Genomic DNA, 22965 nt, shown 5'->3' with positions numbered 1-22965 from the left:
GTCCTAATCCCACATAGTAGGCAGAATAGTGTCCCCAGAGATGGCCATGTCCTAATCCCACGGAGCTTTCTATGACTTCTGGCCCCTGGGCTGTGAGTCCCCAGCTGTCTCCACTGCATTCCGGATGGGTCCCGGGTCCGTACTGAGTCTCCTCCCCTGTCGCCATAGTTAGTAGAACCTGAACCTGTTTTACCTCATACGGCGTCTGCCAGTTTCCATGACATCTCCTTGGAGGTTCCCAAGGACCTGCCGTGTCACAGCTTGGTTTTACCCAGGGAGACCCCACTGGGCTTCTGGCCTCCAGAACCGTCCACCCCGTGTGGTTGCAGCCAGTGCTCTGTGGTCACTGTGTCCCAGAACCCGGTGGGGACTCCCACTCACGGAGCCCTGGGTGTGCAGGACGGCAGGACCAGCTCCACAGGGCCAGGCAATTGCTGGCTCAGACGTCCCTGAGACAATCTGAACTGTCACCCCGGACCCCTAGGCTGAGGGCAGAGCTGAGCTGGCTGGGGGTCTCATAGAGAACAGGTCAGGGGGCTCAGGGAGCCCAGAGGACAGGGTGGGGGTCTCGGGGAGTCCAGAGGAAAGGGTGGGGGTCTCGGGGAGCCCAGAGGATAGGTGGGGGTCTCGGGGAGTCCAGAGGATGGGGTGGGGGTCTCGGGGAGCCCAGAGGACGGGGTGGGGGTCTCGGGGAGTCCAGAGGAAAGGGTGGGGGTCTCAGGGAGCCCAGAGGACAGGGTGGGGGTCTCGGGGAGTCCAGAGGACGGGGTGGGGGTCTCGGGGAACCCAGAGGACAGGGTGGGGGTCTCGGGGAACCCAGAGGACAGGGTGGGGGTCTCGGGGAGTCCAGAGGACAAGGTGGGGGTCTTGGGGAACCCAGAGGACAGGGTGGGGATCTTGGGGAGTCCAGAGGACAGGGTGGGGGTCTCAGAGAGTACAGAGGACGGGGTGGGGGGTCTCGGAGAACCCAGAGGACAGGGTGGGGGTCTCGGGGAACCCAGAGGATGGGGTGGGGGGTCTCGGGGAACCCAGAGGATGGGTTGGGGGGGTCTCAGGGAGTCCAGAAGGGAGGATGGGGGGGTCTCAGGGAGCCCACAGTACAGGGTGGGGGTCTCGGTGAGTCCAGAGGGGAGGGTGGGGGGTCTCGGGGAACCCAGAGGATGGGGTGGGGGGTCTCGGGGAGTCCAGAAGGGAGGATGGGGGGGTCTCAGGGAGCCCACAGTACAGGGTGGGGGTCTCAGGGAGTCCAGAGGACAGGGTGGGGGTCTTGGGGAGCCCACAGAGTAGGGTGGGGGTCTCGGGGACGCCGAGGGCAGGGCATGAGAAGGGCACAGCCTTTCTGTGGGACTGGAACATGGCCCCCGCCCCAGCAGCAGGCTCTCCGACAGCTGCTCCACTGCCCGGCTTCTCCTGTCCCAGCTGCTGAGCTGGCCGTGCCCAGGGGAGAACGAGCCCCCAGCGTGGGACGCAGGTGGTCAGAGGAAGGGGGTCAGTCCGCTGCCCCTCCTGCCCCCATCACGGGTCGCGGCAGGGGTGGCCCCGAGAGCCCGCGAGGCCGCACTGCCGGGTGGGCGCATCAGCAAACGCCAAGCGCTGTTTGCACGGCAGCCCTGCGGCCCTGCAGAGGTGGGAGGGGGCAGGTGCGCTCCCCCCACGGTGGGGAAGCTTCTGGAATGACCGGGGGATGGAAAGATCTTTCCGACGGCACATCCTCCTGAACGCGGAAGCCTCGGAAATCCATCTCCAAAATCACATGCAGGTTCCTCAAGGCCCCCACGGAGCGGCTTAAAACAAGACAAAACTTGTGACCTGCCGCTGGCCCTGGCAGCGTTACGGCAGAAACACACTGAACAGGGAAGAGGCGCAGTCGGATTTTTTAAACTGTCTGCCCTCCAATAAGTGCTGGAGCATTTTCTAAAAGTCCTTCCCCACGTAGCCCGGGAAGCTTCTGGAAGCTGGTGGCTCACGTGGTAACAAAGCCCATAAACACAGTTGGGTTTTGTGTCTTTTAATTCTCTACAGTGAACGATGGGTGTGAACAGGTGCTGACCCCGACCCCAGGGGATCCCAATGTGGACGTGCCAGGCCACTGTGTCCGACTTAGCCCCAAACACGTTCCTTCATCTCCAGCGTGTCCTATCCTGACCCTGACCCCTGACCCTGACCCTGACCCTGACCAGCACTGAGCTCTCCGTGGACAGCCTGACCCGGCGGTCACAGCTCTGAGGTAGTAAATGGGACGCGGCCCACGTGTTTGTGTTTGGGGATTTCAGGCACCTCGGCTTCACCGTGGTGACCAGGCACCAAAGCACGAGCAGATTTTGTTTCGGAAAACGACGGATTTGCTCCCAAGCCGAGCACATTCCAACGCGCGTGAGACCATCACTTCCACGGCCGCCCCGGGAACCCGGCGCCTGCTGTCCCGGCGCCCAGTTTGCACCGACGCGAGAATCCCAGGCGCCCCCATAGGACAGCGGTGAAGGAACAAGCAGGCCGGGGACCCACCGTGTGGCCAAGAACTGGAACCGGCGGCTGACGAGCCCCCTGCCCGTGCTGCAGTATTGCCACGACCGTGGAGCGTGTGACGTCCTCTCATGTCACACGTGGAGCAAGCGTGAGCCACAGACGCACGTACGTCTCCCACGGGGACGATGGCGCTGGTGTCTGCTTTGCACCCGCAGGACCTCAGTTCACGGGTGACCCGGGGCCGGGGAAACACCGGCTTGTGCCTGACAGTCACAGCGGGGCTGGCAGGCGTGTGCGGGAGGGGTGCACACGGCCACGCGGGCTGTCACAGGCTTTAGGAATTCGATAGCCCTGGGGGAACGGTCCCTCCCTGGGTCTGCAGGGCCCCCAGTGCCACAGCCTCGAGGACACAGAGATGAGGACACAGAGTCGGCATCACCGGCCCCGCGGTCACCTGTATTCAGCGCAAACCGCGGCACAACTCACAGGACGGAGGTGAACCCAGAGCCGCCGACGCCGGAGTCCAGGGGCAACAGCTCAGGGCCACAGCAGCTTCCGGTTGAGTCCGATGACGTCGCTGACAAAGCTGTCCACGCCGATGAAGTCCCCGGCGATGACGTTGGTGCAGCACGGGCCGGGCCCCGGGCATTGTTCCCGCACCCAGGCGCACAGGCGAGGCAGGCTGGGCAGCGTCAGGCCCCGCAGGGAGCGCGAGGGGTGCGCCAGGATGTACTCCAGGTTCTCCGTGAGGTTGATGCCCGCCACGAACAAGCCGCCTGCAACGAGGGGGCAGCAGGGGGTCACTGTCCCTCCCTGCACAGCTCAGGGGCCCCGCGTCCCCGTGTGCCTCCCTTGGAAGGACTCGTAGCACCGGCTATTGGGGGACAAGGGGACCCTACATCCCCCCACACACCAGGGTTAAGGGGACACAGCCCTGGAGACCCAGAGCGTCCCCAACATGCCACGGGTGGGCAGGAGACACTTGGGACCAGGACTCCATAATACGTAAAAATCTGTCTCATTGAACCAACGGATACGACAAAGCAGAACCACCACCGACCCTCACAACAAGACCCGCCGCGGGAGACGTCGGCAACGCGGACGCAGGACAGGGGCCGGTTTCCATGGAGAAGTCTAACACGCCAGCAAGAAACAGGAGAACCCAACAGAGAACCGGCAAACAGAAAAAGGAAGGCACAGCCACACGGGTCCCCGCGGGTCCCACTCACAGCTGGCGGACAGGCACAGCCGTGACACAGGACGGCCACTGGCCAGGACCCGAGGGACTCAGCGTGCGAGTGGCCGGGGCCGGGCACGGTCTCCACGGCGCATGTCACCAGCCGTGGCACAGAAGATGGTGCCGGGTAGGGCTTAGTTAGATGAACCACGTCACACGTGTGAGGTGGAGGCCACGCAGCTGCCCGGCAAGGAAGCTGGAAGCTAAATTATGACGTTGAATTTGAGAGAGAGGGAGACACAGAGACAGAGAGAGACACATTGAGAGACAGAGGGAGAGAGGGAGCTTGTGGGCGTGGCTGGTGCTCGGAGCTGCTTGTGTGGCTCCACCCCTTTTCTGTAAGTGGCAGCAATGACAGTCCCTTATTTTATGCATTAAAAATAAAACACAGATTTCTTGGTCCTCACGAGAACGCAGCCACAACCTTATCAGCCACCCCTGACTTTTTCCTTCTCTTTGCTGCATTTAAAATGCTGAAGTTTTCAAGGCCGGGCGCGGTGGCTCACGCCTGTCATCCTAGCACTCTGGGAGGCCGAGGCGGGAGGATCGCTTGAGGTCAGGAGTTCGAGACCAGCCTGAGCAAGAGCGAGATCCCGTCTCTACTAAAAATAGAAAGAGATCAGCTGGACAACTAAAAATATATAGAAAAAATTAGCCGGGCATGGTGGCGCATGCCTGTAGTCCCAGCTACTCAGGAGGCTGAGGCAGGAGGATCGCTTGAGCCCAGGAGTCTGAGGTTGCTGTGAGCTAGGCTGACGCCACGGCACTCACTCTAGCCCGGGCAACAGAGCGAGACTCTGTCTCAAAACAAAATAAAATAAAATAAAACACAGATTTCTTAGTCCTCACGAGAACGTAGCCACCCACTGAGCCTTTTTCCTTCTCTTTCCTGCATTTAAAATGCTGAAGGTTCCAACCTCCCCTTGGAAAAGAACAGTCCAGTTTGTCTGCGGTTTGTGCTTTTACCAACATCTTGGCCGCATAAAGCTCCGTCGACTGCGATTTTTGCCTCGGTCGTTCATTTGGGTCGACGCACATATTCGGCGCGGTACCTATGTGCCCGTGCACGTGCACACACACACACACACACACACACACACACACACACACGCATGCGTGACTTCTGAATTCCTTTCACTTGACGGTGCAGGCGGACCCGGGGCCCGGGCAGCGGACGCCCACCCGCCCGCGCAGTCTGCCCCCGCGGGAAGCCCCTCGGTACCTGGGCGCCCGCAGCTCTTCATGGACTCCAGGTAGCGGATCAGAGCCTCCGTCTTCACCTTGTCCCCCCACCAGTAGGGGATCCCGGGCCACAGCTCGCGGTGCCGGCCCACGCAGCTCTCGTCCTCGTAGGACACCAGCACCTGCTGCTGCCGCGACCAGAGCTCACGCAGCGTCGGCACCTCCTGGCGGGACGGGGCGGGGTGCGGGTCAGAGGGCGCCGGGCCGGGCTGTCTCCACCCCGGCGTCCCGGCCTCGGGAGGCCACGGGGCGGTCTGTGAAGGCGGCCCCAGCACACACGCGCCCAGCTGGAGGCGACACCCCCCGATTCGCGGTTAGTGCAGCGAAGATGAACGCGCATGTTAACAGACTTGTTTTTCTCCCGTTCATCGGCCTCCTGTCAGCGTGACTCGCAGGGCCCAGGCCACAGAGCCTGGGGCCCCTCGCTGCGGAAGCGCGGAGACCTGCTGGATCGCGTCCCCCGGCACCTCAGCGGTCACACCCGGGACACCTCCGAGATCTCACCAGGATGCCTCACGTGTAATGCCTCAGCGATCTTACCCAGAATACCTCGGCGATTTTACCCAGAATTCCTCAGCCACCTTACCCAGAATACCTCAGTCATCTTACCCAGAATACCTGTCATCTTACCCAGAATACCTGTCATCTTACCCAGAATACCTCAGGGATCTTACCCAGAATACCTCAGTCATCTTACCCAGAATACCTCAGTCATCTTACCCAGAATACCTGTCATCTTACCCAGAATACCTCAGCGATCTTACCCAGAATACCTCAGTCATCTTACCCAGAATACCTCAGTCATCTTACCCAGAATACCTCAGGGATCTTACCCAGAATACCTCAGGGATCTTACCCAGAATACCTAAGTCATCTTACCCAGAATACCTCAGTCATCTTACCCAGAATACCTCAGTCTTCTTACCCAGAATACCTCAGCGATCTTACCCGGAATACCTCAGCAATCTCACCAGGATACCTTAGTGATGTCACACGGATACCTCAGCAATTACACCTGGGATACCTTAGTGATCTCACTCAGAACATGTCAGCGATCACACCCAGAACATCTTAGCAACCTCACCAGGATGCCTCAGCAATCTTACCCAGGATACCTCAGTGATCTCACCAGGATACCTCAGTGATGGCTGGCATGTTCTGAGTGAGATCACTGAGGTATACCTCAGCAGTTACACCTGGGATACCTCAGCAATCTCGCACAGATACCTCAGTGATGTCACACGGATACCTCAGCAATTACACCCGGGATACCTCAGCGATCTCACTCAGAACATGCCAGGATACTTTAGCAATCTCACACAGATACCTCAGCGATCTCACCAGGATACCTCAGTGATCACACACGGATACCTCAGCGATCTCACCAGGACACCTCAGCAGTCTCATGTGAAATACCTCAGCCATATGACCCAGAATACCTCAGTGATCTCGCCCAGAACATGCCACTGATCACACCTGGAACATCTCAGCAACCTCACCTGGATGCCTCAGTGAGCATACATGGGGGGCACCAGGTGAGCAAACTGAGGCTGAGGCCATCAACCCCCCAGGAGAGACGTAGGGGGACACGCCCATCCCCTTCCTCTCACCCCTCGGGGGCACAGCATGTCCCCAAAGATGTTCTTGATGCAGGTGACCAGGTACTCGTGCAGGTCCTCCGTCATCCCCTCGAAGTTCCTGCAGGCCAGGATGACCACCTCCCGGGGGTGCTTCTCCAGCCACTCCGAGATTTCCGTGAGGGTGTCCTGGGAGGGGAACGGGGGGGCGGCGAGTCACGAGGACCCTGCTGCGGGGGCTCAAAGAAGCTCCTCCCAGCAAAAGGGCTTCCAAGGGCAAAACCGTCTCCGTGGAGGTGTCAGGTTATGTACAAACAGGAGGCAGCGGCCGCCCCGTGGAACACAGGCCCTCATGGCTCCTCATTGTGCTTGTGTGCATGGGACGTGTCTATTCGTGTGTGCATGTACTTGGGCATATTGGTGTGCACACATGTGTATACGTGCATTCAGACATGCCTGTGTACATGCGTGCAGGTGCATGCATGTGTGCATGTAAGTATACATGTGTGGATGCATGTGTGTGTTTCTATGTGCATGTGACATGTCTGTATGTGCATTTTGGTGCACACATATGTGTATATGTGTGCAGGCATGCCTGTGTGTATATGTGTGTGCATGTGTGCATGTACATGGGCATGTTGGTATACATGTGTGCATGCATGTGTGTGCATGTGTGCATGTGATGTGTGTATGTATGTGTGTATTTTGGTGCACATGTGTGTATATGTGTTCATGCATGTCTGTTATGTGCACACGTGTGCGTGTCTATGCACATGCACACCCAGACAGAAGGCACCGCCTATGCAAAGGTGTGAAGTCGGGAAGCTCAGGGAGCTGGTGGGGAACAGCAGCTGCACAGGGAGCCCCAGCGATGGCGCCTCCAGATGCCAGGGGTGCCAGGGAGCTTTCAAGTGGGGCACAGGGAGCTGCTGGCAGGCTTTCGGCAGGATGGTGACTTGTCACATTCAAGTTTTAGAACCCTCTGTGGCAGCCAGGAAGAGAATGAATTGAAAATAGCCTAAAGTGGGGCCAGGGAGATAATCGATTCACTTTTGCAAAAGGCCGGGAGGCCTCAGGGAAGCCAGGGGACGGAGCCAGCTAAGGAGACAACTGCAAGGTCCGGGAGGTGCCGGTGCAAGCTCAGAAATGCACGTGGATCAAGAACCCCACATAACTGATTGCCAGGGGCCAGCACTGCCTTCCTGGACCCATAGTGGCCGCTCCATCCCCATGCAAGGTCGGCATCCCCTGCCCTTCCCCTGTGTCCCGCCCCAGCCCAGCCGCACCTCCACCAGCGCGGTCGTGTACATCGTGTGCACGAAGTGCAGGTTCTTCTCCGAGCCATCCGGCATGTGCGCCACACGCAGGTCCAGGTACCGCACCCCGGCATCCAGCTGCTCTGTGATGTCCAGCGCCTGCAGACAGAGGCCACCGTCATGTCTGCCCGGGGCCAGCGGGCTGCTCTCTCTGGGGCCAATCGCCATGTCTCGGGACTCAGGGCAGCGGACTGCCCACGTGCACCCCGTGATGTCACCTGCGATGCAACACGCTTGTCATCACGACAACTCACGGGAGCTGTGCGGCCACACAGGGCCTTGCTCATGGAAAACCCGGTCTGCAGGGGCCTGGCCTTGTGGAAACGGAGCCCGCAAGACTCTGTCTGGGGTGGGGGCCTGGGACGTCCCTGCAGAGCCCCGGCCGCCCTCTCCCAGGCCAGCAAACGCCAAAGAGAACAGGAAAAGGGGCCGTGCTCTCTGCACAGAACAGTGCAGAAACCAAACATTAATGTCAAAATAAAGGAAAAGAAAGTGGGACTATCCTCCCACTCAGAATAAGAATAGGAAAAGCAAACATGTACATAAAAATGAAAAAGAATTCGGTTTATATTTAACTCATGGCACCAAAAATATAAAATAAAATGAAAAATGAATTTAAGAAGGAAAGAAAACAGTCTCCCCCCCAGGAAAGGAAGCTGTGTGTCAGGGTCAGGGTCATAGCAGAGCCCAGACCTGCTCGCGGCCGTCCAGGGAGACCGGCAGGGGAGCAAGACCCTCTTAGGGGTGGGCTGGGCGTGATGGGGACATGGGGGCTGGTGACACTGGGAAGACCCCAGGGCAGATGGTGCCAGGGAAGCCTCTGCTCTCTCCTCCTCCCCTATTGACAGATGGGGAAACTGAGGCACAGAGGCTGCGAAGAGGCCCCACCCACTGCCTCCCCTCCCAGCACTGGGGGCCTCAGTGTGAGGGCCATGGCCTGTGGTCCTCTGATCCATGAGGGGAAACTACCCACATGGGCAGCGGGCCGGGACAGAGACGTCCCTTCCCTGCATGGGCCCAGGGTCCCCCAGCCGCGAGGCTTTACACAGCCCTGGTGCTTTCTCCCTGGTTGAGGTTCTTTGGCTAAAGGTTGGGGATGGAGGAAAGTGAGAATTTTCTCCCTTAAACAGTCATTTGAGCATTGACAGTACATTTCTCAGATTGTGAAATAGGTGCTCATTTAAAAAATATTTGTGGCCAGGCAGGGTGGCTCATGCCTGTAATCCCAGCACTCTGGGAGGCCGAGGGGGGAGGATCATTTGAGCTCCGGAGTTCAAGATCAGCCTGAGCAAGAGTGAGACCCCGTCTCTACAAAAAATAGGCACATGCCTGTAGTCCCAGCTACTCGGGAGGCTGAGGCAGGAGGATCACTTGAACCCAGGAGTTTCAGGTTGCTGTGAGCTAGGCTGACATCATGGCACTCTAGCCCAGGCAACAGAGAGAGGCTCTGTCTCAAAAAAAAAAAAAAAAAAAATACATAAATAAAAAATAAAAAAATAAAATAAAATGTATTTGCAAAACATAGAATAGTCTAATGGGGAAGGTGAATTTTTTCTGTAACCCTCTGGGCAGGGGTGAACTGCTGTTTAGCTCTGGGGACTTGAGGAATGAAGCCACCAGCCACCGGGTTTCTAACAGGCCGAGGATGGCGTGTGCTGTCCCGCTCTTGCCCAGACACGAGAGTCACAGGGTTAGAGCGACTCCCTGGTCTTCCCCACCGCAGGGCTCTGTGAACATCGCACCTCAACCCTCTGCCCCTGATGTCAGCTACTCCTCAGACAAGCCCTGCCAGTGTCTGCCTGGCTTTCCAGCCTCTGTGTGGGCTGCTCCGTCGCCCTGAGGCCGGACACGTGAGCCCAGAACCTCCGTGGAAACGTCCTCAGGGCAGATTCCCTGAGGGCTGGAGCCTTCCCGCAGCGGCCCACACACCGCGACCCTATCGCCTCGTGCCGGAGGCTCCATCTGCCTCACGGTGCTGGGCAGGGGCCCCCAAGCCCGGTCACCCTGCCCCAGCCCCCCTGCTTCCCTGTGCCCGGGGGCTCGAGGTGCAAGGACAGGTCTCGAGGCCATCGAGGGAATCAAACAGCGAATCTCTGCAGAGAGAGAGCCCGGCAGAAGCAGGACCCTCCTGGCACCCTCCCGGAGGGGCAGAGGAGAAAGACCTGGGGGGTGGTCCCCGCCCTCCCCAGGGTGGGTCTGGCTTGTCACCAGCGCCTGGCCTGACCTCCCCCGGCCCCCGCCCACCCTAACCCTGTGTGTGGGACGGGGCCGCGGCCTGCTGGGGCTGCACCCACCCAGGGAGGCCCCTTCCTCTCCACGCCCGGCCGGGAACGGCCTCTCCCGGCTTCAAGCCCCGTCCGTCCGCACAGGGCAGGAGGGCTGGGGCGCGGGGCGGGAGGGGACGCAGAAGAAACAGTCCTGACAGTCCCACGACCTGGGATGCTTCCCGTGGGGAGGGCCCGGGGGCATCGCAGAAACCGATGAGCAAGCAGGAAAACGCCCCATCTCCCCATTTCATGGGGAACCACGGTCACCTGACCCCAAAGGGCAAAGCCACTTCCCATCATAAACATCTCACCAACCAGAAGTCACGACCTCGAGCCCACGAATCGAACGGGCCGTCCCCGCGGGGCTGGCGGGAGGTCGAGCCGCACTCCACTAGGACCCACCTGGGTGACGGACCACCTGAGCACCACGGGGAGCGTGACGCAGGGCAGGGCCTTGCTCAGCAGCCGCAGCAGCCGGGGCTGCGCCGGGGACACGGGCGAGCGCTTGTCCAGGCAGTAGGTCATGGTGTCGTGGCTGCCTGCGGGGGCAGGGGGGGCGTTTCCCGGTCAGTCCCTCCCCACGCTCCGTGCCATGCACGGCACAGTCATGCACGCGGCACACACACAGCCCAAAGGGACGGGCGGTGTCCCCCAAAACCCACGTCCCCTGGAAGCTGGGGCCTGAGTGGACACAGGTGTGTGCAGGTGTATAGTGAGGTCCGGATGCTGCCCCGTCACTGTCCACCAGGGGGCTCCACCCCAACCAGGGAGGTCACTAAACCCAATGACAGTGTCCTTCTAAGAGACAGCAGAGACACAGACGCAGAGGAGAAGCCACGTGGAGATGGAGGCAGAGACTGGAGTGACGTGGCCACAAGCCCAGGGACGCCTGGAGCCCCCACAGCTGGAAGAGGCAGGAAGGAGCCTCCCTGGAGCCTGCGGAGGGAGCGCGGCCCCGAGACACCTGCCTCTCACACTCCTGGGCTGCGGGACTGGGAGGGGACAGATTTCGTTGTTTAATTAAGCCCCCAGTGTGGCACTTGTCACAGCAGCCCCAGGACACTCATGCACCCAGGAATTCATGTCACTTGCACAAAAATGAGAACATATAGACAAGTAAAAAGTTAAATCCTGTATGAACATTGCAGTACACACATTTCTGTCTATCTGTTCTGTCCATATTACACATGGACCTACTGCGCATGGGGAGAATCCGTGCACAGTCACGTGTTCCCTAATGACAGCGACATGTCCTGAGAAACGCGTCATTAGGTGATGTGGTCACCGTGTGACACCCTGGCGTGGCATGTGCTGCCTTACACACACCCAGGTGGTGCGGCTGCTACCCCCTGGGCTATGCGGTATGACTTGTTCCTCCTCAGCCGTGCAACTGCCGAACACGCTACCATGCCGGCTACCGTGGGAGACTGCGACATAGTGGTGCGTGTTTGTGTGTCTAAACATAGGAAAAGCACAATGAAAATACGATATGATAATCTTACGGGACGATTGTTGCACATGCAATGTGTTGTTGGCAGAAACATTGTTATTTGGTGCATAGCTGCAGATATATTATATATATACACATAAAATCTGTTTATGTATATATTTTAAACTAACAACAAGATCAAACTGTTTGTTTGCTTTTTTCATTCAACTTAGTGTTATCAGCATTTTGCAATGCAGTGGACACGGGGCCACAACATGGCTGGGACGCCTGAGTCCACCCCCTTGATGTGTGTCTAGCAGCGTGTGTGGCTGATGGCTGTCGTGAACCTGGGGTCTGCACATTCCCATCCTAGATGCCTGCCTGCCCAGCGTGGCTTCTGAACTAAATCCTACAGCTGGAATCTCTGAGCCGAGTGGGGGAGCACCCTGCCCTGCCCACGGCCCACGGCCTCAGCCAGGTGCCCATGAGTCTCTCTGCCACCAGCTGGGACTCCCCCCACACACAAATCCACCCTTAGTCTCAAAAATCACCTTGATTTTCACCAATGTGCTCTGTGAAAAATGAACAGCATTGTGTTTGTCTCTGAATTCTCTCTTGCTCATGCGGTTGGACATTTTTTCACACTTACGAGTCATTTGTGTTTCTTCCTTTGGGAATCTCCTATCTTGCCAGAGCCAGTTCCCACTGGAGTCTACGTTCTTGCCGTGGACTTGAGAGAATGTGTCCTGTGCCACGAGACAGGGCCCTTGCCGTGTCCTTAGCGTGGTGATGCGTTTCCTCAGGTTCCCGTGGGCAGGGTTTCGGGCCGGTGGAGGTGGTGGGAAGGGCCCGGGAAGCTGTGCAGGACCACGTGGGCTGGTGACCGGGTATCTTTACCACATTACTCAGCCTGCCTCGTGATGTTCCACGGCCTCTGCTTTAAAGCAATTTGTCTTTAACTTTGGTTCATGCAGTTTCTCAACGAGGGAAGATTTACATTTTTATTTCTTAAGTCAAATCCAGCAGTCTTTTCCGTGGCTTTTGTACGTGGTATTGTGCTCAGGAGCCCAGATTTACATATATATTCTTATGGAACGATATGGTTTTATTTTTTCACTGAAATCTTTAAAAATCTGCAGTATATTTTGATGTAAAATATGAGGTGAGAGTCTCACTTGATTTTTCCCCAAATTGTTAGCGGACATCTCAACACCACGGGGGACTTTTTCGTCCTCAAATTTGAGATGCCTCCTTCTTGGCACGTCAGATGCTCAGGGTTGTGTCTGTTCTTGAATTTAACAGTCTCACCTGCTGATCTACAGGATCATGTGACACCGTTTTTATTTATATTTGTCACTTGCAGTGCAAATTTCTCACTCTTTGTTTCAAAAGTTTCCTGGATATTCTTAACATTTTTTAATCCAGCTAAACTTGAGGGTGCTTTGTCAAGCTAGAGGAGACTCTGTTTGTTCTTCCAGATCACTGAAGGAGGGGATGGGAGGGAGGAAGCTGGAAACCTCCTCCAGACAGTTACAGCTCCAGAGTGCTCTCTAAAATTAACTCTTTCCACTGCAAACCCTTTTGCATAGCTGGGATTTATGAAGGGCAGAGGCATTAAAGAGATAAACAGTGCATGTTTTGGGGCGGTCTCAGAGCAGGTGACCCCCACACACAGGGTCTCAGCGGTCCATGTTACGGAGGACCACAGGCTTGGGCCCTAAACCCAAAGAAACTCACCCTCCCCCCCAGTCCCGGAGCCCAGGAGTGTGAGACGCAGGTGTCTCGGGGCCGTGCTCCCTCTGCAGGCTCCAGGGAGGCTCCTTCCTGCCTCTTCCAGCTCCTGGGGGCTCCAGGGAGACCCGCGTGGCTTTCATCACGGCACCTCCTTCTTGTAAAAGCAAAACGCTGGAAACGCCCACGCGCCCATCGGCCCAGGACCGGAGAGGGAGTCACGCACGGCCACACCCCGGAGCCGCGGGTCTCACAGAGAACGGACCAGGAACGACTCTGCGGGCCCGGACAGCGGCTGCCGGCCCCGGGCAGAGCGGCTCCCTTTGTGGGCGGGCGAGGCAGGCCCACGTCCCTCTGTGGTGTGTCCCGAAAGGCGGGGACGGGCTCTGCAGCAGGGACGCGCAGAGCCACGTCCTGTCCGTGTCCCTTTGCGGCACAGACTTTCAAAGATGCTGAGCGTGCAGGGCACGAAAGGGACACAGAGACTCACAGAAGTATTAACGCGCTGCACCCATGGTCACCGCGACCCGGGGTGGAAAGGGCCCGGCGTCCAGCCATGGAGGGACGGATGAAAACCGTGGTCCATCCACGAGGGGACAGTCCTCAGCCTTCAGAGGAACGAAGCTCTGACCAGGTACAACCTGCACGCGCCTTGCGGACGTCCTGCTCAGTGACAGCAGCGGGGCAGGAAGGTCACGTGTCACAGGCTTCCGTGAACGCGCAGGTGACAGCCCCCGCCCCGCCCGCCGGCCCTCACCGGGGACGGACAGGTGGCCCTCACCTGGGATGGACAGTTGGTGCAGCGGCACGTCCCAGAGGCGGGGGCACAGCGCCGACATCCAGTCTGCGTTCTCGCTCCTGCCGGGCGGGCTCGGCTCCCCGCTGCCCGCGCTCACCTGGCCGCCCATCGCAGGCCCCTCTGCAGCCTGGGGAGGGAAAGGCGGATTTGAGGTTAAAACCTGTGCTAGTTACAAAGGGGCTGTGGCTTTGCAAAAAACTAATAATAACAACCAATAAATGCCCCAGGACGGGGTGGGGGGTGGGACCAGAGCAGAGTCCCTGGGGTGGGAGGGAGCAGGGGACACGTTGCGAGTGGGAAGGAGCAGAATGTGTCCCCTCAAGTAACACGTTTGGGGCAAGGACCCTTTGAGCAAAAGGAACTGAGAACGAGCCGCTCTCTGCCCTCCGGAGTTGCGTAAGAGCAGGATGCAAGTTTGCACAGGGACTGCCTGCTGCCGCCTGTGGTGTAGACACTGTGGTATAAATGCTCTGTGGTGTAGACGCTCTCTGTGCACACGGTCAGCCCTGGTTCCTGGTCTGCGCCTGGTGCCGTCTGTGGTGTAGACACTCGGTGGTGTAGACGCTCTCTGTGCACACGGTCAACCCTGGCTCCTGGTCTGCGCCTGGTGCCGTCTGTGGTGTAGACGCTCTCTGGTGTAGACACTCTGTGCACACGGTCAGCCCTGGCTCCTGGTCTGTGCCTGGTGCCGTCTGTGGTGTAGACACTCGGTGGTGTAGATGCTCTCTGTGCACACGGTCAGCCCTGGTTCCTGGTCTGCACCTGGTGCCGTCTGTGGTGTAGACACTCTGTGGTGTAGACACTCTGTGCACACAGTCAGCCCTGGTTCCTGGTCTGCACCTGGTGCTGTCTGTGGTGTAGACACTCTCTGGTGTAGACACCCTCTTGCCCCAGCTCCCCTGGCTCTGGCTGTGCTGCGGCAGTGAATCCCACCCCTTTGCAAGGGGGCGAGCGCCAAGACACCCTCGCTCCTCCCTCACCGTCCCGGGGCTCTGTCAGCTCCTGCCTGGGCTCCTCGGTGCCTGTCCAGGTTGGGCCGAGGTCTCTAAGATGCCTGGGGGACACGTGACATTCATGCCACAGTGTCCGGGGACCCTGCCAGGTGGCCACCCTGACGCAGTCCCACGCAGCACCCGCCGTGAAGGGTGGCGGTGCCGTCCACACCTCCCCACGTGGGATCCTCGCGTGTCGGGGTGGGGCCGGGGCGGGCCGGGCTCAGAGGGCACAACCCCACCCTGAGGACCCACGCAGGTGACCCCAGCGTCAGTCAGTCTTGTTCAGAGGTGACGGCCTGACCAAGGGACCTCAACGGGGGTGTGGTCAGCCCCACACAGTGTCTCGCCCTTGGCGTCTGCGTCAGGGCCCCCGCTGGATCTGCCCCTCCCCGACACCTCGCGGTCCCGTTCAAGCCCAGCCAGAGCCAGGCCCCGAGCCCTGAGCTCCCGTCCCTGCCCAGGAGGGGCTCCCTGGTGACCAGGCAGCCCGCGGCCGGCCTGAGACTCTCGTGGGGACTCGCGCACCCACCCCGACCTCGGGAAGGCCGCCCAGGTAGCAGGGACTGAAGCTGCTGCCACCTGCTCCCCAAAGCCGGGGGTTAGAACCTCCAGGAACCGTGTGGACCGGTCGTTAAACACAGCTGTACTCAGAAATTAAATCAAGACCTTACGCATGAACACACTCTATCAGCAAAGGTCGTAAATGCTGAAAACTGTCCACTTCCTAGTGACTGTGCCGTTTTGCTATTCCGTCTGCTCATGCTGGTCTCACCTCCACAGGGTGTGCGCGGGGAAACCCCACCGTGAGCTTACGAGTTTGTGTGTGCCGGCTGGTTTTGGAGCACCCACTTACAACAAGGACCGTGGTGTGTTGTTATCTTACTGTGCAACATTAATGCCGTATCCTCTGGTCATGGTGGGGCACGTGTCCCGTTTGCCTTTCTTCCTGCAGAGCCGGTTCTTGACTGTGGACCAGTCTACAGGCCCTTCACCCGTCCCCTCCACAGAACTCAAAACCTGCCAGTCTCACCCAAATGTCAACGAGACTGCAGCCAGACCAGGGTATCGAGGTGATACAGGTTCTCCACACTTTTACCTCAGCTTCCCGACTTAATGAATTGGATGTAAATGACCACATTGTGCACAAAAAGTCAAACCTGAACAGTGTGTAGGGCAGGGGGGAAAAAACCTTCTCCGCTACCTCTTAGGTTCTGTGGCTGGGGTCTGCAAATGAAACTGCCAAAAGACAGACCCACAAGAGAAACGGCAAACAAATGTTATTTTACGTGGACAGGAATGTCACAGGAAAGAAGTGAGAAGCCCAAAGAAGCAGTTGATTCAGGGGCTTTATAGCATTTCTATAAAGGACCCTAAATGGTGGAGAAGTAACTGGGCAAAGGAAAGAGCTTGGGCTCCCAGGACTGGCAGACTGTGGGATGGTGACTGGGAAATGTCTGGTGCATCGGGGTGTTCGGTAAGTTGTTCTGCAGATGCCTCTTGGTGCTGTCTCTTGCATTCCTAGTATGGAGAGGGGAACCCCTTTACAAAAGGAAGTTTGCTCCACCCTAGCTAAGGGAAGGTTAGGCCCCTGTTTGAGACAGAAAGGGGTACACAGAGATGTCTTCCTGCACCTGCTGCTTCCCAGCTGCCTTCAGTCCTGAATAAACCTCATGCCACAGTGGCCGATTTTGGGGGTGACATACTCTGATCCCCTCCAAGAGCTCCTGTGAGATGCAGAAAGAGACACGTGGGTGTCCACAGAGCATTTTCTTAATAAAGCCAAGAGCAAGAATCCATGAAATTAAACACGTCAAACTTGACAATTCAAACCTAAAGCTCTTGGAATTTTAAATTATTCTGAAGCTTGAGAGGAACGTGGCTGGGACCTGAGTCAGGCAGCTGCAACTTCTGCCCTTTTTCCTGTAAATAATTAAGACCACCCAGGCCAGAGGTGAGACCCCCTCAGATCTCTGCCCTTCCTCACAGGGTAACAAGCTGCCTTCCTTGGAATGTGGCATCTGTAGCCACTCAAATCGTGTGGCACACGCCGCTGGTCTCGTATGGAAAATGGCGTAACCCGCTGGCCCATCTCTGTCTCTGCCCATGTAAGTGAAGCCGTAACTTCTCCACTTTGGAAACGCCGACACCTGTTCGTCTGGACTCTGGTGCTTTGCCGGGTGGCCACTGTCAAGCTCTGAGCTCAAATTAAACCCTATGCTATTTTCTGAATCTCGTTATTTAAGGTTAACAAATCCAACAAGAATGCTGTTATTTGGGAATGTTTTTGTGCAGGGGCATCCCCATCACTCTTGGGAGAGACAGTGTCACCCAAATGGATCACAGTATCTCTCAAGCCCAAGAATGGGTGTGTGGGTGGGTGGATGGAAGGATGGATGGATGGATGGACGGATGGGTGGGTGGATGGATGGGTGGATGTGTGGGTGGACGGATGGGTGGGTGGATGGATGGGTGGGTGGCAGGATGCGTAGGTGAGGGGATGGGTGGGAGGTGGATGGATGGTTGGGTGAGGGGATGATGGGTGGGGGAATGATGGATGGGGGATGATGGGTGGGGGGATAGGTGGGTGAGGGGATGGATGGGTGGGTGGGGGATGGATGGCAGGTGGATGAGTAGGGGGATGAATGGGTGGGTGGGGGATGGATGGGTGGATGGGTGGGGGGATGGATGGATGGGTGGGTGGGGGGATGGGCGGGGGGATAGGTGGTGGGTGGATGAGTAGGGGGATGGATGGGTGGAGGGATGGGGGGGTGGATGGACAGGTGGCTCATCAGGTCACCGCGTGTAGGGACCCCTAACCCGTCCCACAGAGAAGTTCTGGATTCAGCCCAAAAGAGGGAGCTTATCTGCCCAGCACCGTCCCTGGATGCCTGGGCTGTGCACCCTGCACACATGTTCCTCGACCCTGCAGTCGGGTCAGGACACACGTCCCCAAGACGTACCAGTTTGCCCCAAGGGTGATGTGGAGCTGAAGGTACTGGAGTTCCTGAAATCCTACACTGTGCAAAAGCAGAGCCTCCTCAAGGAACTAACTTGTCACAAATCCCCTCCCCAGAGCAACTCTGAGCAGCACCATCCCAAGCAGACATTGTCACCAAATGACACCTCTCCCACCTATTCTCCCAGGGGACCAGTATTTTCCACAAAACAGTCCTTTGCTTTTCCGTAAGTGCCCTTCCTCCCGCCCTGTTCCCCCATTAAGTTAGATATACAGACCCCGATTTCTAGCCACCCCTTCGAGTCATTCACTCCTGAGTACTTCTGTGACATTAATACCAGTGCCCTGTTAATAAGCTTGTTTGTTCTTAATAACCTGTCATGTGCTAGTCTGACGTACAGGCCCACAGCCTGAGCACCTAAGACTGCTTTTCCTCCCCACACCCTCAGCACGTGCCTGTCCAATGAACGAACACACCTTGCAAAACCCTCCTCCCCTGCAGGTGCACAGGAACTTGTCCCTAAGGAATTTGTAAATGACTCTGCCAGGAAATTCCAGGCGAGGCGCAAACTTGGAAGTTGAGAAATGACCCCTCCTCCGGTACCTGCTCCACGCCCGAGGCCCTCCCACCTTTCCGCAGCCTCCCAGTAGGCACCTGAGTAATTTGCTCGCAACAGTGATTTTCAGGAGCGGGGTTGTAGTGGTAACTGTTCTGCTATTTGCGTATTGCTGCACAATTTTAATCCTTAACTGAGTAACATAATTCCTGAACCTTATCCAGATTGAGAGAGAACGAAAAACATTCTGTCCACAATTCAGGTGTCCTTGAGAAGTTTGTCTGTGAAGCAGAAAGAACACCCGAGTCTGGGATGCACTTTGGGTACTACAGGCCAAGTGCAAGTTATAACTAAGAAACTTAATTCTAGCCTTCGAAATAAGGAGGGAGTTCCTTTTTTTTTTTTTTTTTTTTAGGTGCATTTACACTCTGCAGCTCTTAGCGAGTGCCTGTGAGCCGCACCACATTCTGGTTCAATAATAAAACTGCTCCTTTCTCCTCTACCTTTGGGGAGAGTTTCTGGGTTGCTGAGAGGTTTTGTTTTTAATTACATCTTCCCAACACTGCTTCCTCCCACACCCTGGGCTATGAGTTAGATCAGCTCCGGGGCTCAATGTGCAGCAGTGACCTGGGGGGTCCCCGAGAACCCCCTGCGCCCACGAGGGTGAGGTCATCCCAGGGAACACACCAGCTCAGCCTCAGCCTCCCCCCCCCCCCGAAGAAACCAGCCACTCCGGGCCCCAGCGCGGGGTCCCCAGGTGGTCAGCAGCCGCTGCTGTTCCCCCGGGATGGATGGAGGCCCAGGACTGGGGTCTCCTGTGTCCTGTTCACTGCGAGGTGCTGATAGGGGTGCAGCCGGTCAGTGGGGGCAGCTGTAGCACCCTAAGTAAATGCCAAGCATCCCGGGGGCGTGAGGGGTGGTAGAGTGCTCATCTACTACATTTGTTGTTGTCACCCCATCGCTGAGGGCCCAGCACTTTGCTAACTGCGACTCGCCCATTCCCAGGGCCAAGCCCGCTTGGTGGAGAGTGTGTGCCCCAAAAGCGCTTAGGAGAGCATCGTGCAGGAGCCCGTATCCCGCTGTGCTGCCAGGAGCATGCCCCATGTGCAAACCTCGGCTCTGTGGCACACCCACCGGGAACCCCAAACTGCCTCCTCAGCTGCAGTGTGCCTCAGTTTCCACACCTGAGAGCTGGGACAAAGGCCCACCTAAGGATGTTGAATTTTTCGTGAAGACTGAGAAATGCCATCCGTCTTTGCCTTAGAAGGAAAAGGCTTCCTGCAAGGCCTCGGCCCACATGACCCAGATGACACTCACGGACGCCCCGTCTACCCAGGACAGGACAGACCCCACCAGGCCCATGCAGTGTCTCACAAAGGACGTGCGGAACTGCGGGCCCTCGCCAACCAGCCGACCAATCAGAACAGATTGACCAAGCAGGTCCAGATTGTCCAGGTCCCATATTGTGCACTGCCCCTGCAGTGTCTAACCCTAACCCTAACCATGACGCTGCTACCACCCACCCTGAGCCAGGATGGGCCCCTCCCCAAGGGCCCCTGCAGTGTCCAACCCTAACCCTAACCATGACGCTAACACCACGCAGCCTGAGCCAGGATGGGCCCCTCCCAAGGGCCCTGCTGGGAGTCCCCTGGGCTCAGGGAACATCTCCATCACCTTCCTCTGCCAGCAGGTCCTCAACTTTGCTCACTGCTCACCCCGAAAGAAAAAGCCTCTTGCCTAACTCCAGAGAAGACTTCAGACCTCTTGGTTAGAGTTTTCTGTAATTCTAACACAATGCTCTATCCTACCCTTAATAATCCTGTCCCCTCCTTCCCCACTTCCTGTCAGACCCCTCCCCTCACACCCCAGGTCCCCTGACCAGTGGGAGTGTCCCCTCCTGTCCCCATGTCCTCTACCCTGCCCCTCACATAACACCTGCGGAGTGTAGACAGGAGCCTTAACCCTAACCCTCTGATGTGCGCTCGGGACAGCGCCACTGAATGGCGGGGCGCGCCCCCACGGAGCCCTGACCCCCTCCTCAGTGGGTCCTCTCTGCCCCTGGCCTCGCGGCTACGGCGACAGATGCCAATGTGTGGCAGGTCACAGCGAGGCCGAGCCTCCAGGCGGTGAGACACCTGTGCTCCCACCTGCGGCTGCACAGGGAGGCTCCTTCCGCGCGGGGCCGCGGGGCCCACACTCAGCGCACAGGTGTCGGGTGACCAGGCGCTGGTCCAGGGCAGGATGCCCCACGTTCCCCCAGCCCGACATTCCGACGTGCCCTGGCCCCGAGCACGCACCCCTCCCGCCCGCCGTGGTGCGAGGACGTCGGGCCACAAGGCCCTTCCCCCGCTGTCCCCGCAGCGACCACCGGGCTCCTCCGCCTGGAGCTGCCCCTGGGCTCCCGCGCTGGCCCCGCTCGTCACACCCGCACGGAGTTCCCGGCGCTGCGGTGACACCGCCCGGGAGTGTCACAGTCCCTGGGGCCGCCTAGAGCCGTCTCTGCGGGGCGCAGACCCCCGGCACCCCGGCCCTGGAGCCCCCCTGTGACGCCCGCCGGACCAGGGTCCCTGCAGGAGGAGGACCCGGGGTCTGAGCGACAAGAAAGACACGAGGGACGCGAGCGCCGTCCGACCCCTCCTCTCGTGAGGACTGACGCCCCCTCCCCCACCCCCTGTCCCCGCGAGGACCCTGGGCCACCAGGAAGTGGGCGCTCACCTCGCGCCGCGCGGGACAGTCGGTTCCAGCAGCTGCGGCCGCGCTCTGGGGAGACACAGGCACCGCCTGACACGCACTCCAGCGGGGACTGAGGGCCGCTCCGCCTCCCCGCGCGGGACGGAGAGAGAGGCCGGTCCCAGAGCCGACCCGCGCCAACCCGCAGGGCCCGCCCGGCCGCACGCCCCGCCCCCGCCCTGGCACGGACCCCAAACTCCGCCCCTCGTCTGGCAGGGATTCCCCTCAAACTCCGCCCCTCGTCTGGCAGGGGCCCTCCCCCAAACTCCGCCCCTCGTCTGGCAGGGACCCTCCCCAAACTCCGCCCCTCGTCTGGCAGGGATTCCCCTCAAACTCCGCCCCTCGTCTGGCAGGGACCCTCCCCCAAACTCCGCCCCTCGTCTGGCAGGGATTCCCCTCAAACTCCGCCCCTCGTCTGGCAGGGGCCCTCCCCCAAACTCCGCCCCTCGTCTGGCAGGGACCCCGCCCCAAACTCCGCCCCCCCCGCACGGACCCCCCCCCCAAACTCCACCCCTCGTCTGGCAGAGAGCCCTCCCCAAACTCCGCCCCTGCTCTGGCAGGGACCCCCCCAAAACTCCGCCCCTCGTCTGGCAGGGACCCCAAACTCCGCCCCTCGTCTGGCAGGGACCCCAAACTCCTCCCCTCGTCTGGCAGGGACCCCCCCGAAACTCCGCCCCCTCTTGGGCAGAGATTCCCCCCAAACTCCGCCCCCGCTCTGGCACAGGCCCCAAACTCCGCACCTCGTCTGGCAGGGACCCCCCCCAAACTCCACCCCTCGTCTGGCAGGGACCCCAAACTCTGCCCTGACAGTGAGTCTGCCCGTCCCCCCCCGTTGGGGACGAGGGACTGCGAGGACGTCCTCAGGGATGCCCAGACCCTGGCATCACCCCATCCTTTCGGTCAGAGGGGCCCTCTCGGGAGACATCAAGGACATTGTGACCACCTGTCCATCCTGTGGCCGCCGTCCACTGCTGTGGTCACCCCGGGCAGCGGCAACAAGCGCTTTGGTCTCCACCCCGGTGGCCACTTGTCCAGGTGCGGCGGCGGCATCTGATCTCTGATGCTCGGCCAGCACCGCCCTGGGTGGCCCCGTCCTGGGTGTGACCGGGGTGTCCCCCGTCCGGGGCCTGACCAGTGTTCGCCTCCTCAGGGGGGCAAGTGGCTCCTCCCAGCGCAGGTCCCTCCGGACCCGCTCTCTCCACTGACCCCAAGGCGACCCGCTCCCCCCACTGACCCCCAGTGACGGGCTCCTGGGTCCAGGTCTGTCCAGGCCAGCTGGGCCTCCCCTGCCTGTCCCCTGCCTCCCAACTCCGGACCCCCAGACAGGGCCAGCCTGGCTTTCGGAGAGGGGCGCAGGGGGAGCCCGCACGGGAGGCTGGAGGTGCTGATGTGGGACCCCCGTTCCTGGCTGAGTTCGGCCTGGCAGGGGCTTCTCTCCCTGCAGCCCTGTCTAGGGCCTGTCCTCCGCTCTCCGTGCTCCAGTCAGCACCCCCCACCCCCGGCGCTGGGGCCTCCTGCGGGGACAGGCAAGGCAGCCGCCAGACTTGCTCTCCCTGCCTCCCTGCCCCTCCCCTCCTCCCTCCTCTCCTCCCTCCTCTCCTCTCCTTCTTCTCCCTCCTCTTATCTCTCTCCTCCTCCTTCCTCCTCCTCTCTCCTCCTCCTG

At 59.1% G+C, this 22965-nt stretch overlaps 1 protein-coding gene across 2 annotated transcripts; it reads right to left on the bottom strand.

Annotated features, from left to right (window-relative positions):
• Positions 1-1196: 1196 nt before the first annotated feature.
• PLCXD1 (phosphatidylinositol specific phospholipase C X domain containing 1) lies at positions 1197-21368 on the bottom strand. 2 transcript variants are annotated; one of them, XM_045546586.1, is made up of 7 exons: positions 21288-21368; positions 14047-14191; positions 10508-10644; positions 7809-7937; positions 6556-6711; positions 4926-5109; positions 1197-3242 (listed from the first exon to the last, which is right to left on the bottom strand). In XM_045546586.1, exons 2-7 carry the CDS (start codon positions 14171-14173, stop codon positions 3004-3006), a joined length of 972 nt encoding a protein of 323 aa, XP_045402542.1. In that variant the 5' UTR covers positions 14174-14191; positions 21288-21368; the 3' UTR covers positions 1197-3003. The 2 variants fall into 2 exon arrangements, with proteins under 2 accessions (XP_045402542.1, XP_045402543.1); XM_045546587.1 differs by lacking the exons at positions 14047-14191; positions 21288-21368 and adding an exon at positions 13756-13925.
• Positions 21369-22965: the final 1597 nt, after the last annotated feature.

This window comes from Lemur catta, chromosome 3, assembly GCF_020740605.2.
Source record: "Lemur catta isolate mLemCat1 chromosome 3, mLemCat1.pri, whole genome shotgun sequence".
NCBI lineage: Eukaryota > Metazoa > Chordata > Mammalia > Primates > Lemuridae > Lemur > Lemur catta.
Note: the sequence above shows the minus strand (reverse complement) of the source record. Positions and strands in the feature narration are given on the sequence as shown.